General features: G+C 41.9%; 1 protein-coding gene across 1 annotated transcript in view; it reads left to right on the forward strand.

Annotated features, from left to right (window-relative positions):
* Nucleotides 1-261: 261 nt before the first annotated feature.
* Nucleotides 262-22,648, forward strand: part of Marco (macrophage receptor with collagenous structure) — a 51,030-nt gene continuing 28,643 nt past the window's right edge. The window contains exons 1-5 of the mRNA XM_045150117.1: nt 262-372; nt 18,916-19,017; nt 20,174-20,392; nt 21,311-21,346; nt 21,679-21,750. Of these exons, the coding sequence (XP_045006052.1) occupies nt 264-372; nt 18,916-19,017; nt 20,174-20,392; nt 21,311-21,346; nt 21,679-21,750 (538 nt within the window). The 5' untranslated portion in view covers nt 262-263. The remainder of the gene's footprint in view (nt 373-18,915; nt 19,018-20,173; nt 20,393-21,310; nt 21,347-21,678; nt 21,751-22,648) is intronic.

A 22,648-nucleotide genomic window follows, 5' to 3' on the forward strand; every position in this document is an offset into this window, starting at 1 on the left:
GGAAGTGAGGGACTGCCCCCAAACCATTTTGATTTTCCTTAACAAGCAGCTGCCCCTAAGCAAGAACTGTACATGTGCACAGCTCATTCTGAGATCTGCCCAGTCCTGACCACATCAGGAAATGAGCAAGTTCAGAAACTGAAGCCAAAGGGAAGTTGCATGTGATCTTCAGCTCACTGCTGTGGTTAAATGGGAGCCAGGGCTTCCTCTTCGAGGAGCATTTCTGCTGGCTCCAGGACTTTGGCCACCTATAAAGCTACGTGATGGGAAATAAGGAAACTCTCAAGGAGGAAGCATTCTTGGGGAGCATTGAAGAAGGTGAAAACTTCCATCAACCCATGTTCCCTGCTATGGAGATCTTCGAATTCAATGGTAAAGTATGATGCCCCAACAACACAGCTGAGAGAAATTTAGGCCTTCTGCTGACGGGATGTAGAGAGACAGACAAGGTGATGGGAAGGGCAGGTTTGTACCTTGATTGTCATTTGCATTTGCCACCAATGCAAGCTCGGAATATGTTGGTCTGGAATATCTGGCTTGCTAATCACAGATTCTGTGTCTTTGGCATATCATTAGTGACCTCTGTCTACACATTCATCATTTCTTTACATCATCTTTAAATATTTTCCTTGGGTAACTTCTAAAGCATGGATTGTCTTATTTGGGCACACAAGTTGTGTGTTGGAACGACAGTGAAAATCAGGGATGTGAAAAAGTTCCACAGAAGCTGCGGGTATAGATCAACTGGGAGACTGCTTGCCCAATGTGCAGCATGCCCCAAGTTCAATCCCATGTGCTATATGAAACCAGGTGTGGTGGTCAACACTTGTAAATCAGTGTTCAGGAAGAAGAGACAGAAGGATTAGAAGCTCAAGGTTATCTTCAGTAACATAGTGAGTTCGAGGCCAGCCTGAAGTACATAAGATCCTGCCTCAAAAAAAAATTCTCAATATATTTTTAAAATAAAGCCACATTTTAAATTCAATTATTTTAAAATTCCTTAAGAGTGACTCTGTCATAACTACTACATTGATTTGGGAGCACATGTTCCATTTCTTGTCAGCTAAGATATGTTCCTAGCTTTGACTTAAAACTAAATGCAGCTTCTAAACATTCTCTTGATTATTGTTCTCTCTGGGTGCTAAAGTGATATAGCCAGGCATGATGGTGCATGCCTTGAATCCCAGCAATTGGGAGGCAAAGGTAGGAGGATCACCAAGAGTGCAAGGCCACCCTGAAAGTACATAGTGAATCTCAGGTCAGCCTGAGTCAAAGTGAGACCCTACCTCTGAAAACCCAAAGAAAAAAAAAAGTGATATATCTTTTACATTGTCTAGAATTTGCAGCATTTAAAGTCAGGGTGGTCTTCTTTCCCATAGACAAACCCTGATTTCCCATTCTAGAACCTTTTGTTGGAATTATCTTACAAGGTCATTAGTCATTCCCAGTTGTATGCTTCTCTGGAAATTGTATACGTGAGAATGACAACAGCTCTGGTATCATACCTCATGTCTCTGCAAATGTCTCTGGCTGGAAATGATGGAGAATCTAAGGAGCAAGGGTCAAGGGTGATGCTTTAAGCACTTACAGTGTTTACAGAGAGCAGCATGTGGCAGTGACAGTCACTTTTTCTGCACTTTCAGAACTCTGCAGAACATAGCGTTGTGTGTGCACACGCATGTTTGTGTGCCAAGGCATGTACATGTGTGCATATGTGCGGAGGCCAGTGTGTCATTCCTCAGGCACAGTCTACCTTTTCTGCGACAGGGTCTTTCATTGATCCGGAGCTCTTGGAGTAGTCTGGACTTGCTGGATAGCAAGCACCAGGGGTCCACCTATCTCTGCCTCTCCAGCACTAGGATTACAAGCACACACCATTATACCCATCTTTTTTTATTTTTTGGTTTTGTTTTGTTTTGCTTTGCTTTGTTTTTTGAGGTAGGGTCTCCCTCTAGCTCAGGCTGACCTGAAACTCACTATGTAGTCTCAGGGTGGCCTTGAACTCATGGCAATCCTCCTACCTCTGCCACCTGAGTGTTGGGACTAAAGGTGTGCCCCACCATGCCTAGCTTCCCAGCTTTCTTATGTGGGACCTAATGCTTACAAGGCAACCACTTTACTGACTGAGCTATCACCCTAGTACTGAATGTGCTACTTTTTACAGTTTTCTGGAAAATCCCATTGACCAAATATGTTCAGCACTTACTACCTGCAGGATATCACACTTGGCACAGAGGAAAGAGTCATAAATAGACATGTTGCTAGACATGAGAACACCCTATTTGGGGATGTGGCAGGGCAAGACCCCCATAAACCAGCTTTCCTTGTAAACATTTTATCACTAGCCATAGCTGATATTTTCACAGGACCTATCCTGGGGTGAGGGCCCTGGAGATCAGACCTGAAGTCTCTTCTCAGGTTAAAAGGATGCAGGAAATTAGTTACAGAGTAGCTAGGCAGGGTTGGGGACCACATGTCCAAGTTGGGACTCACAAGGAATATTCTGAGAAATCCACACAGCTTGATACTGTTGGGCTGAGACTGGATAGGGGAGGCTCAGGAGGATTGAGGCTAAGACCCAAGACTGGAAACCTTATATGAAGCTGTGGGAAGCTGGATGACTGAAGTGGGGCCAAGATGCTCTGGTCTGCAGTATCAGGTGTTCACTATGGTAATGTGGGTGGTAGATTGAAAAGAGTAGTGAGGGCCAGAAAGTGTGGCTGTAGTAGATAACAGGGTAGAATCTCTAAGCAAGGAAAACAGAGATTTCTATAGACAAATATTAGACTGGAATGTGAGGCCTGGGAAGCAAGGAAGGGTAAGAGTCAAGGGCATATACAAGACTTCTGATTTGAACTGTAGGAGCACAAACTGAAAATCTAAAACAAAACAAAAATTCCTACCACTCAAGCCAGAAACAAATAGTGCAAATGTGTAATCCCAAAGCACACAGAGCAAGGAGGGGCAGAGTCAAGAGGATCCCAAAGCTCATGGGCCAAATAGTTTGACATTCTCAGAGGCAGCAAACAAACAAATAAAAGAGCAAGGTTTTGTCTCAGACAAAGTGGAAGACAATTATCAATACCCCAACATAATCCTCTGACATTCACACAAGTGCACACTCTTAACCTACACACACATCACACATATTACACACACACAAACAGAGAGAGAGAGAGGGGGGCGGGGCTTACACTGTAATGTGAATGAAACATTTTCCTGAAAGTACTTACAAGTTTCTATTTTCTAATATGGAAATCATGGGATACATGGAACTTTCTAGTTGCGTGCCATTGCAAATAATCACTTTGAGGTTCCAAGCACAGCAGCCCCTCAGGATTTACTGTGGCAAATGAAATGACTTCTTAGGAATAAAAGACTCCAGAAATATTAACTTATATTTGTCAAAGCTTTCCCTTCTTCCCTCCCTCCCTTCCTTCTACCTTTCCACGTATATACTTTAATTTTCTTCTGAAAAAACACTATCGAGATTTTCACCAGCAATTTCCCCTAAACATCAGGGTTTCTTCCGTTTCTGCCTCCTCAGCATTAGGGTTACAGGTGTGGGTCACCACGGCTGCATTTACACAGGCTCTGGGGACCCAACCACACGTCCTCATGCTTGTGCTGGAAGCATTTTACATGCAGAGCTCTCTCTCCAGCCTCTACTTATGTTTCTTGTTTGTTTGTTTTTCACTTTATTTTGAGGGAGAAAGAGGCAGAGAGAGAGAGAGAGATGGGGTATGCCAGGGCCTTCAGCCTCTGTGAATGCCCAAGATGCATATGTCCTTCAGCCTCTGTGAATGCCCAAGATGCATATGTCCCCTTGGGCACATGTGCAACATTGTGCACTTACATCACTGTGTATCTGGCTATGTGGGACCTGGAGATTGGAACATGAGTTCTTAAGCTTCACAGGCAACCACCTTAACTGCTAAGCCAGCTCTCCAACACTATTTATGTTTTTTGAGACACAGTTTCATGAAGCTTCAAACTTGCCATGTAGCCAAAAATGACCTTGAACTTCTAATCCTCCTGCCTCCACTTCTTTCTGGAAAGCGTTTGTTTATAGCTTATGTAAGTCATAGGGACTTTTGGCAGCTCTGGTCTTCCTGTCTTGCTCATTTTTCTGCTTTCTCATGGACTCCTGTTTCCACATTATGGTTCTTGCACACCTGGGGCTTGCCCTGGCCTCTCACCTCAAACTGTATCTGAGAGGTGGCATCTTCCCTCATGTGTTATTTTCCAACCAGTCACAGTCTGATGAACGATGCTATAGACAGAGAAGACCCGAACAAGCCAGCAGAGAAGTCAACATCTTTGTTTGTCATCATTGAAGTTAACCTTTGACCCATAAGACTGAGTCTAGCTGTCCCTTCTTCCTGCACACAAGACAATTGACTGTGGAGATTTCTTAGTGGATAAAGTTCTTACACTAAAAGTGTGGGACTTGAGGTGGGATCCCCAGAACCCATGTAAATACCAGACATTGTAGTATGTGCCTATAACCCCAACAAAGGGGAAAGAAGACAGGAAGACCCCCCACCCCCACCCAGGGTAAGCTGGTTAGGTGGACTGGCTAGATCAATGAGTTCTGGGTTCAGTGGGAGACACCATCTCAATAAACAAAGTGGACAGAGATAGAGGGAGACACCCAACATCAGCCTCTGCCCTCCATATGCACACACATTCATGAGCATGCTACACACACAGGTGCACCCTCACATACACAAATACATACATGCACACATACCACACACACATAGCCAAAGAGAGAGAGAGAGAGAATCTACAGATACTTTTACGTGAGCTTGTTTGGAGGTTCTAGCATGGGACCCCAGCTACTCATATGCTCTTGACTGAAGAATAGTCCTCCTCTATCCAGGAAGGTTGCCCTTTTCATCTGAGGGTGCAGCTTCACAAGGGATGCCCAGGGAGCAGAGAGGAAGGGGCCAGATCAGCTGAAACAAGCCTGGCAACCAATGGGGTAACAGATGACTCAGCCAAATCTCCCTCACATCCTATGATTATGTTTAAACTTTCTCCTAATTCATTACCTTCTCAGTTTTGCCAACATGACTGCTGTCATTTCGTGAAGTTGTTCTGACTTGCTCTCTGTCATATCAAGAAACCTCAACATCTTTTAAGCACCAGACTTTACCAGTTTTTATTTTTTACCTTTACAATATAATTTTATTTGCAAGCACAGAGACAGAGAGAAAGAGAGAGAGAGAGAGAGAACAGGTGCACTAGGGCTTTCTGCCACCTCAACTGAACTCCAAATGCATGCTCCACCTTGTGTATCTGGCTTATGTGGGTACTGGGGAATCAAACCCAGGTCATTAGGATTTGCAGGCAAGAGCCTTAACTACTGAGCCATCTCTCCAGACCCATTTTTTACTTTTAAAAAATTGTGTTGTGGCTGGGCTTGGTAGCACATGCTTTTAATCCCAGCATATGGGAGGCAGAGGTAGGAGGATTGCCATGAGTGCAAGGTTACCCTGAGACTGCATAGTGTCTTCCAGGTCAGCCTGGGCTAGACTGAGACCCTACCGTGAAAAACAAAACAAAAAAAATGTATTGCATGTACACATACCATGGTACACATGTGGAGGTCGGAGGACAACTTTTTAGTCAATCCTTGCCTGTCCAGCTCATTTGAGGCAATATTTCTCAGTCTAGGTCCCCCCCCCCCCCGTCTCCTGCTCTTTGCTGTGCTCATAGGAGCTTTTGAGAAATTCTCTTGTGTCTGTCACCTGTCTCGTCCTCAGCATGCTGGGGTGACAGAAGCCTGCCATGGTTTCTGGCTTCAGGTACTCCAGCTTGAGAGACAAGTGATTTATTCATGGAGACATCTCCCCAGCACTTTTTTTTTTTATTGTGAAATAATTACACAGATTCACAGAAAGTTGCAAAAAATATATTAAGGAATGTCTTTGCAACCCTTCACCCAGCCTCCCTTAGTAACTTGGCCTAATTTTAGTAACATCACAACCAGATCTATACAGACACTACCCACACTCTTAATTATCAGCTGTACAAACCCTCAATCATATGCCTACAGTTCAACCCTGCTCTAGGCTGCACACAAACAAGATTAACCCCAGTCAAGTACCAATCAGTGCCCCATATCTGTCATGTCACTATTTCAGGAACGTTAGATAAAAGAGCGACATTGTATGTCAACTTTTGGGCATGTGTATATAATGTATGTGTGTGTGAGAGAGAGAGAGCATGCAAGTTTGTGCATGCCATGATGTGCATGTGTCAGAGAGTGTCAGTTCTCACCTTCCATCTCATTTGAGGCAGGGTCTGTTGTCCACTGCTGTGTCCCAGGCTAGCTCATACAGAAGTCTAGGAGAGTCTCCAGTTCTATCTCCCTTCGTACTGTAGGCATGCTGGGATGACAGGCACCTGCCCAAGTGCATCTCTGTACATGAGTTCTGGGGATCCAAGCGCGTCATCCATTGTGCCATATCCTCAGCCCCACTACATGCACTGTTTTAAAGATTGGCTTTTTGTTCTTTCACATAGCACAGTTCCCATGAGATCCATTCAGGCTGTTGGGTATCAACACTCGGTAGTTATGAATGGAGAGCACTCCAATGTGTGAATGCAGTACAGTTTAAGCATTCACTCGTTGGACAGCCCTGGGTTGTTCCCTCTTTGAGGCCAACACTAGTGAGGCTCCTGTGATCATTTACGAAAAGTTTTAGGTGGGATTATGAATTGTCATTTCTGTAGGATGAACGTTCAAACAGGAAAGCACTGGATTCTTAGTATGTTTGTGTTCATGTGAAGTAGCTTATGGATTTCCTATTCCTACTAGAAATACGCCTAGGGGGATGGAGAAGCCCCTGCCACAAAAACATGGGGACTCAAGTTCAGCTCGCCTCTGCCTGTGTAAAGGATGGGCACGGGGCACTTGACTTGCAGTCCAAGCACTGGGGAGGCAGAGATTGGAGGACCCCTGGGGCTTACTGGCCAGCAAAGCAAACCAAGTTGGTGAGCTCCAGATTCAGTGAGAGAAACTGTCTCAGAAAACAAGGTGTAAGTGACTGAGGAGTACTCCTAAGGTTAACCTCCGTCCGGCCTCCACACACGCATATGAACACACTTACATTCATATTACATACATATAAAAACCTACCTAAGTCCAATTTCCTCATACTTTGTCAGCATTTGACACTCTGGTTTGTATTACAGCCATTCCTGTAGCTGTTTGGTGTCTCACTGGAGTGAATTTAGTTTGCTTTGATGGGCCGTTTGTTTGGTTGATTTGGTCTTAAAGATAGACCTCAGCTGGGAAGATGGCCTAGCAGTTCAAGGCACTTGCTTGCAAAGTCTGCTGGTCTGATGTCCCCAACACCCTTGCAAAATGTGGCACACCAAGTTGCACTTGCTTCTGGAGTTTAGTTGCAGCACTAAGGAGCCCTGGATTTCTCTCTCTCTCCATCTGTCTGCAAATATGTAAATATAAATGAAAATAAATAGGTCTCAATTTGTAGCCCAGGCTGACCTTGAACTTCTAACAATCTGTTTTTATCATTCTCTCAAGTACTGGAATAACAGGTAACTACTACCATTGGCCCTTTAATTTTCTCTTTCCTAAATGATGTTGAATGTCTTTTCATGTACTTATTTGCTATGATACCCTACTTCTCACTCAACTGTCTTGTTGTGTCTTTTGTCTATAATTTATTTTTTTTAAATATATATTTTATTTATCAGGGGATGAGAAAAAGACAAAAGAGGTAAACAGAGAGAATGGGCATAACAGGGCCTATAGCTACTGGGAAAAAATTCCAGATGCATGTGCCACCTTGTACATCTGGCTTATGTGGGTACAGGGTAATCAAACCTGAGTTCTTAGCCTTCTCAAGCAAGCACTTTAACTGCCAAGCCACCTCTCTAGCCCTTGCCTATGTTTTAATTGAGGTTAATTTTTTACTTGCTTTATCTTTGGATAGTCTAGATACAAATACTTTGTTAGATATGTGCTTTGTAAATTTTTTTCTCTCATTTTGGAACTATGGTTTTATTCTCATACCAGTTTTTTTTTTTTTTTTTTCAAGACAAGCATTTTTTGTTGTTTGGATGGGATCCAGCCAACAAAGTGTTCTTTGTGGATTGGATTTTTGGGCCAACTCTGAGAACTTTACACCTAACCAAAGGGCCTAAAGAGTTCTCTCCCATGTTTTATTTTGAATTTTTCATAGCTTTATTATATTTTATAGTTAAGTCCATGATCAATTTTAAATTAAATTGATTTTGGAATTAGGCATGAGGTTTAGGCCAGAGTCCTTCTTCCCCTCTCCCACATTGGTTACTCAGTTGCTTTAGCATCTGATGCTAGAAAGACTATTTTCCCTTCACTGAATTGTGTTTGTCCTTTTGTAAGCCAGAGGCTGTGATCGCCCCTGGTAGTACCAGCTACTTGAGAGGCTAAGGCAGGGAATCACTTGAACCCAGTAGTTCAAGGCCAACCTTGGCAATATTCCACTTAAAATAATTAAAATAAACATAATATGTATCTATACATATATAGATGTATATATAGAGAAATATATACAGAAATTTTCCAAGGGTTTTATTCTGGCCACTTTATTGTGTTCCACTGATCTATCTTAGGGTTTCTTAACCTTTTCTCCACTTGTGGTATCTTTTCACTTGAGAAATTTTTACATGACCCAGATATATATAAAAGGTATGCAAATTAAACATTTACTCATGATTAACCATAAAGAAATTTATTTTGAGCTGGCCATGGTGGCACATGCCTTTAATCCCAACACTTGGGAGGCAGAGATAGGAGGATCTCTGTGAGTTCGAGGCCACCCTGAGACTACATAGTGAATTCCAGGTCATGCTGGGCTACAGTGTGACCCTACCTTGAAAAACTGAAGAAAAAAAAGAATTTTTTTTGGAAATAATTCTTTGATATATATGGTTTTACCATATGTTAAAGACAAAAAGAAATTTTCACATAAATGAGATGGATAGGTTTATTTTTGCATAGAAAATTAATTCTTGGCTGAATATTTAATACTGCAGAAAGTAACACACCTTCAGTGTTTTTCAAAGTTGATAAATACTTCAATTTTCCAACCATTATTGCATAAATACAAATAAATACAAAATGTACAACACGACAGAAGTATGTGTAGGGCCGTTTCAGAATCTGTTGGAAATTCTGTCCTATTCCCAAGGCAAAATTCACTCAGTGATTTTTTTTATAAATATAAATTTTTATTGACAATTTCTATGCTTACAGACAACAAACCATGGTATTTCCCTCTCCTCCCCCTCTTTCCCCTTCATAAGTCTGCTTTCCATCCTATCGCCTCCCTCTCTCCATTAGTCTCTTTTTAATTTGATGTCATCATCTTTTTCTCCTATTATGAGGGTCTTTTGTGGGTATTTCCAGGCACTGCAAGATCTTGGATACTGAGGCCAAAATCTGTCCGGACAGTTGTATGTAAGGAGTGGTACCCTTCCTCAATGTTTTTTTTGGGGGGGGGGTTGTTTTTTTTTTTTTTTTGGTTTTCTGAGGTAGGGTCTCAGTCTAGTTCAGGCTGACCTGGAATTCATTATGTATCTCAGGGTGGCCTCGAACTCTTGGCGATTCTCCAACCTCTGCCTTCCGAGTGTTGGGATTAAAGGCGTGCGCCACCACGCCCGGATCAGTGATTTTTTTTTTTTTAAAGAAACTCAAGTCAGCAACTCAAATGGCAATTTTTAAAAATCAAACATTCTAACATAACATAATCCAAAGAGATATTAATTTAATACTATATGCTAAAGAATGAGACCATGTGTTTCTTTAAGAACGTAAAAGTTGATGTACACAGTCAAAACACCATATTCCTGACGTGGAACAGCCTTGGATCTGAGCTGACGTGTTTCAGGCAGCAGTCGTTGGCATGGCATGGTCTGATGGCATGAACAGTGCCCAGTGTGAGCATTGCCATGAAGCCACAGGGTGGAACGTGCATGAACACCACTAGAAACACCTGAGATCCATTTATGCAGTGGATTTTTGAATTAGTTTTTGGTTGTTGCACTCTCAAAAAACATACTGTTGCCATTTTTTTTAGACTCCAGTATTGTGCTCAACCCACGTGCACATATTGTGTGATTATCCTCTTATGCTCTATTGATTATTGTCACTGACATCAGATTATTTTTCACATTTTACTATTCTCTGCGGATTATCTTCATTATTATAGAGTCTGACATTTCCATGAAAAATTTTACTATTGCTTGTTTATACCTTACAAAAACATTTGTGAAAACCTGGCTGGGAGTTTGGTAGGAATTGTGTTACACTTACTGAAGAATGTAGGGGTAATTGTCATTTTATTCAGGTTGACCACCATGAACACAGTTTGTCTCTTCACTTGTTTATTTAATTTTTGAAATCAGAATTCAGTAGATAGATCTTATGTCTGTCCTGTTAGATTTATATCTAATATTCATTTGCATTTAAGTGGTTATCAATACCACTTTATTTGAATCTTGGTTTCCATTTTTTTTTTTTTGTTAGTATATAGCAATGTGATTGAATGTCCTATGTTTGACTTTTATTCTACAGCTTTGGGAAACTTATTAGTTGTAAGTATTTTTAAAAATTCTTTGGATTTACTGTGGCACACTCTTCCTGCAAATAGAAATGCAGTTGTTTCCTTTTTGCCAATCTGTATGCCTTTTTTTCTGTTTTCTTTCCATATTGCACCGGCTGGCAGTTTCCACTACTATGTTGAATAATAGGACAAGAATTAACATCATTGCCTTGTTCCCCTTCTTAAGGAGGAAATATCTATCTGTTACAATTAAGCAAAACATTAACTTTAGATATTTTGTAGATGCTTTTCAAAAAATTTATTTGCAAGCAGAGAGGATGGAGAACCTGAGGTTTGATAGGATACCTGAGGTTGTCCTTTAGACTCTACATGCACCTGCACACACAGGGCCTTTAGTCACTGCAAATGAACTCCAGATGTGTGCACCATTTTGTGCGTCTGGCTTCATGTGGGTACTGGGGAATTGAACCTGGACTATTAGGCTTTGCAAGCAAGTGCCTTTAACTGCTGAGCTATCTCTCAAGCTTGCTTTGTTTGTTTGTTTGTTTGTTTTTTGGAGTTGAAAGTTTGCTGAGAGTTTCTACTTCAGTTTGCTAAGAATTTTTACTGAGTTTATTATTTGTTAGCAGCTATGACCCTGAATCACAGGAGTTTTACTGTTAATTTCATTTTTCCAAATACTTTTTTGGAATCAATTATATGATCTTTTCATTTTATCTTGTCAATCTGGTGGAATATTTAGATTGATTTCTCAAATATTGAACCATCATCACATACCTAGGGTTGATCTCACTTGATTATGGTATGTGGATCCTTTTCATCTACTCCTTGATATGATCTGCCCACATTTTGCCAAGACTTTAGTGTTAAAGTTGAGGCTTGTGTTCAGTTGGCGAGGTTTTTCCTCCACTGATATGGTTCTCAAAGCAGGAGAATTCTGACCTCATAACATCAGTCAGAAGTATTCTCTTCTATAACAGATTGTACAAAATTGATCTAAATTCTACTTTACAGCTAATAGACCACCACAGTGAAACCATCTGTGCCTGGATATTGCTTTTGATGGAGCTTTTTCACCTAAAATTAAATTTATCTAGTGGCTATAGATATTCCAATATTGGTAGCTAATGGCTTTGGATGAATTGGCCCATTTCTGTGAGCATAAAGATGGTAAAAGCATGTTCATATTTTTTTAATATATTTATTTATTTGAGAGAAAGGGGGGGATGGAGGGAGAATGGGTGTACAGGGCCTCTAGTCACTGCAAGTGAACTCCAGACACATGTTCTACCTTGTGCATCTGGCTTACATGGGTCTTGGGGAATCAAACCTGGGTCCTTTAGCTTTGCAGGTAAGTGCCTTAACTGCTGAGCCATCCTCTTTTTTAGTTGTTTGTTTGTTTTGTCTTAACTGCTGAGCCCTCTCTCTTTTTTTATGGTTTGTTTGTTTGTTTTGTCTTAAGGCTGCAGGGTCAGTAATGAACTCTTTTTCTCTTCATATTCATGATTTGTGTCTTCTGTCTTTTTTTATGTTTGTCATTCTTGACAGGGCTTTGACAATTATATTGATTTTGATCAAAAGACTAGCTTTTTGTTTTGTTGATTGTATTTTGCCATCCAACTTTAAATTCCATTGGCTCCTGTTGCTGTCTTTATTACTTCCTTTTCCATAGTTGATTGGTGTTTATTTTGTTCTATTTTACTAGTTTCTTGATGTAGGAAATTGATCTGTTGATTTTAGAACTTTTTTATTTTTATTTATTTTTATTTTTTAAAAGATTTTTATTTATTTATTTGATTATTTGAGAGTGACAGAGAGAGAAAGAGGCAGATAGAGAGTGAGAGAGAGAATGGGGGCGCCAGGGCTTCCAGCCACTGCAAACGAACTCCAGACGCGTGTGCCCCCTTGTGCATCTGGCTAACGTGGGACCTGGGGAACCAAGCCTCGAACCGGGGTCCATAGGCTTCACAGGCAAGCACTTAACCGTTATGCCATCTCTCCAGCCCAAACTTTTTTATTTTTGTTTTAAGCTAGTTTCACTTAAAAAATTTATTTGCAAGCAGGGTTGAGAGGAAGAGAGAATGAATGAATGGGTGCACCAAGGCCTCTTAACGCTGCAAGCCAACTTCAGATGTTTGGCCATTTCATGAATATGGCTTGACATGGGTTTTGCAGAATCAAACTCAGGTCAGCAAGCTTTGCAAGCCATCACCTTTAACCTCTGAACAATGGTTAAATGCAACTCCCCAGCCCTAGGTTCATTGTTTTTAAAGTTTTTGGTTTGTTTGCTTTGTTGTTGATTCTTTTTAACATTTTAAAAAAGTATTTTTATATTTTTATTTATTTGTTTGAGAGAGGGAAGGGTTAAAAAAAGAGGCAGAGAGAGAGAGAGAGAGAGTGGGCATTCCAGGGCCTCTAGCCACTGCAAGCCAACTCCAGATGCATGTACCACCTTGTGCATTTGGCTTACATGGGTACTGGGGAATTGAACCTGGGTCTTTAGGCTTCACAAGCGAGTACTTTCACCACTAAGCCATCTCTCCAGCCCTAATTTTTTTTTTTTTTTTGAGGTAGGGTCTCCCTCGAGCTCAGGCTGATGTGGGTCTCACTGTGTAGTCTCAGATTGGCCTTAAACTCACAACGACCCTCCTATCTCTGCCTTTCAAGTACTGGGCTTAAAGGTGTGCACCACCACACCTGGCTCTAGTTTCATTTTTACTGTAAGTTATTGCTATTCATTTCCTTCTCAGCATACTACCATCTATATCCCATTTTTTTTTTTTTTTGAGGTAGGTTCTCACTGTAGCTCAGGCTGACTTGGAATTCACTATGTAGTCTCAGGTTGGCCTCAACCCAAGTAAATCCTCCTGCCTTTGCCTCCCAAGTGCTGGGCTTAAAGGCATGTGCCACCACACCTGTCTAATCCCATAATTTTTTTTTTTACATATAACATTTTCATTTTATTATCCCTTACTTTTTAAATTTTCTTTGAAACACTATCACCCTACAGATCATTTTGAAGTACTTTAATTTTTCCTAATTATTTGAACATTTTCTAATTGTTTATCTGGGATATAATTCTATTTTTGTGTTTCATATTGCTATCAAAAAACATATATCTGGGCAGGTGTGAACAACACTGGCCCTAATTTTATTTGCAAAGCCAAATCTAATAGGTGCCATCACTAAGGATATGAAGATCTGGAAAATCCCTTACATTGACAGATGTTAAATAAATGCTTAAAAAGCAGTAATTTACTGATTTCTCCTATCAGTATGTAGTAGATGTAATAATTTATTTACCTTTATAGATAACTTTTGCTATAAAAATACAATAAAAACAGGAGAAAGCCATCACCAAAAAAACAAACATGTTCTGTCTAACCACCCTTTTCACATTTTAATGAGGTTTGTTTTGTGGTGTAGGATGTGCTCTTTCTTGGTACCTGCTCTGTTTATTTTGTTGGCATTGCATGGAGTACTATGTCATCGTCCAGTAGATCCTGTTCCTTGAGGGTGCTCAGTCATCCTGGGTCTTCCCTGGCTTTCTATTAATTGTTGAAATGAAGATGTTTAACTTCTCAACCATAATGATGGATTTTTTCCATCTCTTTTTCTATTATGTCAGTTTTTGTTTTATATATTTTGTTGTATTTTTTTGGTTTTCGAGGTAAGGTCTCCCTCTAGCCTAAGCTGGCCTGGAATTCACTATGGAGTCTCGGGGTGGCCTTGAACTCACGGCAATCTTCCTACCTCTGCCTCCTGAGTACTGAGATTAAAGAAGTGTACTACTACATCCGGCTTTGTTTTATATATTTTGAAGTTTTACTGTTTGACCTCTCAGACATAGCATATAGCTGATTTATGTTTTGTAATTCAGTTTGCCAACATCTCATTTTAAATTCAGTAACTGAGTAATTATTCAATTCAGTCATAATGAATATGGGCTTCCAAGATAAAAAGCTGCTGGCCGTGGTGGCGCACGCCTTTAATCCCAGCACTTGAGAGGCAGAGGTAGGAGGATTGCTGTGAATTTGAGGCCATCCTGAGAGTCCATAGTGAATTCCAGGTCAGCCTGAGCTAGAGGGAGACCCTACTCAAAAAAACAAAAAATAAAATAAAATAAAATAAAAAAGCAATAAATGAAATGAAATGAATATTTAAAAAAAATTCTTGGTCCACTGATATTTCTGTTATAAATCACACTCAGGTTTTTAAAGTGAATTTGTTGTTTATTAATTAGTTAATTTATTTACTTAAGAGAGAGAAAAAGTCCATGTTAGTCAGATGCACAAGGGAGAGCACGTGTCTGGAGTTCATTTGCAGTGGCTGGAGGCCCTGGGCGTGCCCATTCTCTCCCTCTCTCTCTCTCTGTCTTTCTCTCTCTTTCTCTCCCTCTCTATCTATCTATCTGCCTCTTTCTTTCTCTGTCACTTGCTCTCAAATAAATAAATAAAAATATCCCCCAAAATTTAAAAAATATATAAGTAAATAAATTCTCTTTGCACTGGCAGTTAGATTCAATGATATGAATGAAATCAGTCCATATTGTCTTTTCTTGTAACCCTTGCTGGCTTTTAATATTTGTCTTCTAATTTAGACCATCTAAACATAATATAATTATTTATGTTAAAGTTTAAACCTGCCATTCTTAATATAATTTCCTGGATTTCCTTACATCTTTCATTTTTTTCATTTTACTTCTCTTTTCTTACCTTCTAATGTATGATTTGAAAACATTTTAAACTTCAATTTAGAATCCACCTTTGGAATAGCTTTCTTAGAATTTTCTCTGAGTAATGCAATGTACATAGAAAATGTTCCACAGTCTATGGGTATTAACATTTTATCACTTCAAGTCAAGTGTAGAAATCTTATTTCCATTTATGTCTTTAACCTCCTCAACTTTTCAAATATAACTGTCTTAAAGATTTCCTCCACATGCACTGTGCACAATGTTAGAAGGCAGTCTAATTTTTATAGCCATTGTTATTTTAGAAACACATGAAGAGAAATGTGACCTGATATATATATCCTTATTTTATTCATCCCATTATTCTTTCACTTTCAAAATGGTAATCCTTTTATTATCATTTCCTATGTGAAATTCCTTTAAATGCTCCTTGTTTCCCTTCATCTGAGAATGTCTGTATTTCCCATGAACTCCTTTAGGATATTTTATTGACAAAAGAATTCATTATTAGCAATTTTGACCTTTCAGCACACAAAACATGCTATTCTACTTATATCTGGTCTCCATGGGTTCAGAAAGAAGTATGCTGTCATTCCAATCCATATTCTTTTGTAGGGCATGTGTGATTTCTCATCAGGTTGCTTTCAAGACTTTTCCTTTAGATTTTAAATTTTCTCTGCCTTAAGTGTTTCATGTTTCTAATTACAGTATTTTCTGGATTTATCAAGTTTGGTGTTTATTCAGCACCTTTAATATGTGTTGCAGTCAGCTCTGAGTTGCTGTCAGAAAACACATGACCAAGAGCAGCTTGTGGGAGAAAGGGTTCATTTTGGCTTTATAGACTCAAAGAGAAGCTCCATGATAGCAAGGTCAAACAATGGCATGAGAAGAGACTGGATATCACCTCCTGGCCAATATCAGGTGGACAATAGCAACAGGAGAGTGTGCCAAACACTGGCAAGGGGAAGCTGGCTATAACACCAATAAGCCCACCCCCAGCAATATGTCACCTCCAGGAAGCTCCAATTCCCAAATTACCATCAGCTGAGGACCTAGCATTCAGAACACATGAGTTTATGGGGGACACCTAAATCAAATGACCACAATGTGCATGCCTTTGCATTTCACAAGATGTAAGAGATGTTTAGCCATAAATTCTTAGAATATATACTCTGCCTTACATTCTTTCTGAAGCGTCAGTGATTTTAATACTGGGAAATTCCTTATTTGCTCATAAGTCTCTGAGGCTTTGCTCATAGTTTTTCAGTTGCTTTTCTGTTTTTCAGACCACTTTGTTTTATCATTTTATCCTTACTTCAGCAATTATTTCCTTTTGTATTTATTGTACTAGGCAACACTTTTGGTAAGCTATTTTTAAATTAGTTTATTACCATTGGTGGTATTATTAGTTTTGTTGTTTACATTTGGTTTTTTATCCTATCTTCTAATTTGGGGGAGGGTTTTTTGTTTGTTGGTTCATTGGTTTTTGCCAGTGCTCACCTTGCTTTCTCATTTGTATTCTGTCCATGATCCCAGCCCATGGGATGGTGCCACCCACACTTAGGGTATGTCTTCCCACCTCAACTAACCTAATGTAGAAACTCCCTCAGAGACATGCCCAGAGATCTGTTTGGGGATGTATGTATGTGTACATGCAGGGATATGTACGCATATATGCATCTGGAGGCCAGGCCTCAGGTATTAATCTTCAGGAACACCACCCACAGTTGTTTTATTTTTCATTATTGGAGGGCGAGTCTCTCGCTTGTCTGGAGCTAGCTAAGTAGGCTAGACTAGCTGGCCAATGAGCACCAGATATCCTCCTGTCTCCATTTTAGTACGTCTGGGATTAGAAGAGCATGCCACTACACTGTTGTTGTTGTTGTTGGTGGTGGTGGTGGTGGTATTTCCTTTTTGTTGTTGTTTATTTGTTTTTGGTTTTTAGAGGTAAGGTCTTGCTCTAGTCCAGGCTGACCTGGAATTCACTCAGGGTGGCCTCAAACTCAGGACGATCCTCCTACCTCTGCCTCCTGAGTGCTGGGATTAAAGTGCACCCACTGCTGATTGTTTTTGTTATTATTTGTTTGTTTTGAACATGGGTCCTGGGGATCAAACTCACATCATCATTTTTGCATTGCAAGCACTTTACTGACAGAGCTACACATAGCCCTGCCTCAGAAGTCTGTGTGTTTGACTAACCTTGTGTGGTCATGGAACAATCCTGCATGGATACCAAGTAACCACTGTGTATTGGATTGTGGGATTTATGAGCAGAAGGGATGGGAGGAAGAGCATGCTTCAAAATGCTCATCAGGCCCACCTCAGCAGGTCAGCCCCTCAGAAAGCCACAGCAAGGTCGCGAACCCCATCACACTCTTCATGTTGTCCAACAGCCTTGCCAAGTAGGTTTTACCTTCCTAATTAAAGAAATGAAAGAAAAGGAAAATGAAAACATAGATTCCATATATACATTGTATATCCTAATAAATTATTCAGTTCTCTAGCCTCGCTCCTCCTACACAATGGAAATTGAATACATGGATTTATTAACTTATTGCACTGAGACCTCAGTGCAAGCCAGGAATCCTGGCAACAGAGAGCCAGGTCCTTGTAATATACAGCTGATGATGTAAGGCACGTTTGTTTGCCCGGCCACACAAGTGAGATGCTGACAAGTGGTATTTTTTCTTTAAAAATAATTAATACTAAAAAAAAATTGTTCTTTGACAATTCACATATATATATATTTTATTTTGAGCATAGATGACCCCATTAACCTCTCTCGTCCTTTCCCACTCCAGTTCAACCACTTCTTTCCAGCACTCAGCAGTGGCTACAATGCTGTAGGAGGGAATGACTCCAACTCTGCCAGTGAGCATTTCATTACTAATAACGCCTCAGGAAAGGAAGCCGGTCTCATGATCCCCTCTCCCACCCAGGACCAAATGCTGATAAGCCCAATCTTTTAAATATTTTGGTGCACATCTTGCCTGGATAATAAATTGTGTAGCTCCTGGGGTCTGCTACTGGGTACAACTGTTGACGACTTTCATTACCCAACAGCCTTTATGGCACAGAACACTCTGTGACATAGCATTGCGGCAGCTAGCCCACAAGGACAATGCTTCCAGCTTAGTTCCCTCTTGATTTCTCAGTGTGCTGCAACCAAAGCAGCGGTGTCTTCAGTAACAGGGCCTCACCATCTAGTTCTGGGGGATAGCCGAGAGCCTTGTTAATAGTCTATATTGTTTTGAGACCTCATCAGCCTCTTTCCCCAGCAACTCATGAGGAAATATCCCACACCTGGCGCTAGGATTTCCCTGTAGTTACCTATGACTTCTTGGAGACAGGCCCAGTTGTGTGCGGGTCTTAGGCAGGTGAGTGCAGAGGTCATGTCATGATCAGAGGATAGAGGCCGACCACACTCCTCATTTTCCAGACGTGCCTTCTGGGTCCTCTTCCCTTATATCTACAGTGGCATTTCTTGCCTTGTGGCCAAAACAGAGAGGGGGGAGATTTGGGAGCGCTTCCCACCTAACATCCCAGAGCAACCTCTGCTCTCTCACATGTGTCCTGGCGCAAAGCTGGTCCCCCGCATGCTCTCTGAAGCCACCACCTCTTGTCTGGCTTATATTTCAGATCCAAAGCCCAAGAAGAGAAACGGGATGACCTTTTGTCTGGCTGTCCTGTCCACTTACCTGATCCTGCTCACGGTGGGCACTGCGCTGTTGACAGTTCAAGGTGAAGTAGTCTTGGTTCCACGTAGTCTGGTCACTGAGGGGTGCTCCGGGGCAGGGCTCATTGACCTTCTGCTGGGAAAGAGACTGTCGCTCAATCCCACCACAGTGGTAAGAGGATCAAAGAGTAGTGTGCGCACATACATGTACGTGTGTGGAAAACAGTGAAAGATGTGTGAGTTTGCATGGGGTTTGCCATACACATCTGACCCAAAAGATTCCCAACCTTGGGATGAGAAGACACTTTGTCCATCAACACATTCATCTGAACATGATCCTGCTTTCAAAATACTCCCAGTCCAGAGGCTGAGGACGTAGGTCAGTCAGTAAAGTACTTGCCTTACAAGTATGAGGACCTTAGTTCAATCCCCAGATCATACATAAAATAAACTGGGTGTGGTGGTGCACATTTGCAATCCCAATTGTTTTTGAAACATGTATACCAAGCAGATTCCTGAGACTTGCTGACCAGCTAGCCCAGACTACTGGGTGAGTTCCAGGCTAGTGAGAGATCTTGGATCAAAAAGGTGTGTGGTGCTTTGAGAATGACACTTATGATTATCCTCTGGCCTACACACACACACACACACACACACACACACACACACACACACACACACATTTCCAGTCCAAATGCCAAAGTCCATGATCAAAAATATAGTCACGCTAGAATGTTGTGTGGACAGTTGTCATAAGCACTTGTTATAAACATATTGAGGCCACATTCGAATGCTGCTTGTATATCTTCATTGCCATACACTAAGCATGCTGGAAGCCCTAACTGAATGAAATCCAGAGATTGATGCCACAGATGACTCTTTGGATATACGGGAATGTTCTATGGCTGTGTACTGTCATTCCTGAGTGTGGAAGACATTTATTCAGGATGTAAAAATAGCTCTGAGCTCACACTAGATCCTCACAGCTCCTAGAGTTTGTGTTTGCCAATTGATGCTCTACAGAAGTCATACACTATTTATGCATGATGCTGGGAGTTGAACCTAGGGCCTCCCACCTGCTAGGCAAGTGCTCAACCATTGAGCAATAGTCTCTGAAGTCCCAGAAGCCACAAATATATGACACAGAATGTTAGGGACCCATTATAGTACCTCAGGTTTCAATGAGGTCCCTAAAAGAATGCTGTGGGTTTGGGGATCCAGTTCTGAATCTACAGGAGCGGCTCTGGACCCTGGAGATGTACTTCCCCAATGAGACGCTGACCTCTGAGCACAAACCATCCTTCTCCTTTCTGATACACCCCAAAACACACCTGGTACCAGGAGCATTGGGGGTTCAAGCTCTTCAGGCCCAGCTCAACCAGGTTCACTTCAGCCATGAGCAACTACTTCAGCGTGTGGACAACTTCACTCGGAATCCAGGTTTGGCTTCCTCCTCTCCAGCTGGAAACTCTTGCGTAGGGGAATGGGTGTGACATGGCTGTGTGTCCACCAAACAGAACTTAAATACCTTTCCCTGGCTTCCAGGACTCTGATCTGGGGTTAAGGCAAGGAGCTAGAACTCAGTGAGATGGGCCCCATTGGGAGGTGCACAGAGGTGGTCGGGGTAGAAATTCAGGAAATACAAGGTCTTAGTAGGGTTTAGCCAGGTTTAGGACACAGGGACCCAGAGGCTGCCGACTCTTAGGGAAGCAAAGATGAAGGCTGAGTTGGACGACAGCAGAAGATATGACTGGGGGCAGGATGGACAGAGCCCATGCTTGGACACTCAGACGTAGCTCGTGGGCTGTTTCTGTTGTCATTGTTTTTGAGACAGCATCTCAAGTATCCCAGGTTGGCCTTTGAACCCACTAAGTAGCCAAGGATGACTTTGAACTCCTGATCCTCCTGACTCTACCTCCTGAATGCTGGGACTACAGGTATGCATCACTATGCCAGGTTTAGGCAGTGCTGGGGATGAAACCTAGGGTTTCCTGCATGTTAGGCAAATGTTCTACTAAATGAGCTGTATTGCAGTCCTCAAAGGATCTGTTTTGACCAATTGTAGAGGCCCTTTCTTAACATCAGGAGTCTCTGACAGCTGGCTTGGGACAATGCCTGATGCATACAGGTGGTCTAGACTCCCTTTCCACACTTCCGTGGATCCAGAATTTCCCAGTTCCAGGTCACTTTTTATAAACACACCCAGGTGTTATCATCTGACCCCCAGGTGTTGCTGACCCATGGTGGAAGGGGTGGGGTTCAGTCTTCCAACACAGAGCCTGCGAGCTCTCTGGGAAGCTCAGAAGCAAAGCCAAGCCCCTTCCCCTGTGAGCTCAATCTCCCCTCCTTCCCTTGCAGAACTACTGCGCATGAAAGGTGAACAAGGCGCCCCAGGTAGGTCCATTTCTTGTCACAGGACCATCCCCTGAGGTCTCCTCGGCCTGTGACATTGAGTCTGTGTTCTGTCAGACTCTAGCTTATCTTTCAATGATCTGGTCCCCATACAGCCTCCTTAATTGGGTCAGTTTCTGTCCCTGATGGAGCTTGGACTTTGAGCCCCAGGCCTCTTTCTGTCCTAGCATGAAATGACTGCTCTCTCTTCCCACCATTGCGTGTTTCCTTCCTCGTGGGTTAGGCTAGCCTTGGTGCTCAGTGCCTACTTGCTGAGTGAATAGTGTGAGTGAGTTACACCATCACTCACTGAGTTCTTATTCATCCCCTTCCAGGTGTCCCTGGCATTCGTGGTCTACCTGGGGAGAAGGGAGCCAAGGGGGCCATGGGTCGTGATGGAACCCCAGGTATGGCTGCTCTCCTAGCCCTGTGATCTTTCCTCACCTCTTCCAGCATGTACTCTGAATTCATTCTTCCCTTTCTTATGGGTGGAGGCATGTCTTCCTCCCAGATCCCCTCTGATCCCGTCCATGGCAGCAATCTTAATGCTTATGCTCCCAAGTGAGAAGAATTGACATGGGCCCCAGGTAGAGCCAATCACCAAAGTCTGTCCTTAGCAAATGAAAAGGCAGAAGCAGGAAGTGACAGGAAACAGCCGCAGGGGTGCCTCTAGTATCTGGATTTCAATGCTTGCTCTTCCATTTCTTCTCCCTTACTCTCCCCTGGGGCAGACTGTAGTGGTCTTCTTCCTGGGAAGGGTGACCTCTAAGAAGCCTTCTACCTGTCTATGGAAGGAAGTGGAGAGAGGGGGAGAGAGAGGCGGGGGAGAGAGAGAGAGAGAGAAAGAAGGAAAGAGAGAGAGAGAGAGATTGAGAGAGAGAGAGAGAAAGAAGGAAAGAGAGAGAGAGAGGAGAGAATATGAATGAGCATTCTTCGGGACCTCCTGCCACTGCAAACAAACTCCAGACCTGAGTACTACTTTGTGTATCTAGCTTTATGTGGGTATTGGGGAAATAAATCCAGGCCAACAGGCTTTGCAAGCAAGCATTTTTAACCAGTGAGGTATCTCCACAGCCCCCTTGTGTGTTTAAAAAAATTCTTTTTTGCACAAGTATTTGTCTGTAGTATGCAGTGTGTGTGTGTGTGTGTGTGTGTGTGTGTGTGTGTGTGTTGTATACATATGTGTGTGCAGATGTGCAACCCCCACGTACATGGTACAGGGGTCGGTAGAGGGCATCATGTCTCTTCTCCTGCCTTATTTCCCTGGGACAGTCTTTCACTGGAACTCACCATTTTTTGGTCAGA

This window comes from Jaculus jaculus, chromosome 5 (assembly GCF_020740685.1).
Source record: "Jaculus jaculus isolate mJacJac1 chromosome 5, mJacJac1.mat.Y.cur, whole genome shotgun sequence".
NCBI lineage: Eukaryota > Metazoa > Chordata > Mammalia > Rodentia > Dipodidae > Jaculus > Jaculus jaculus.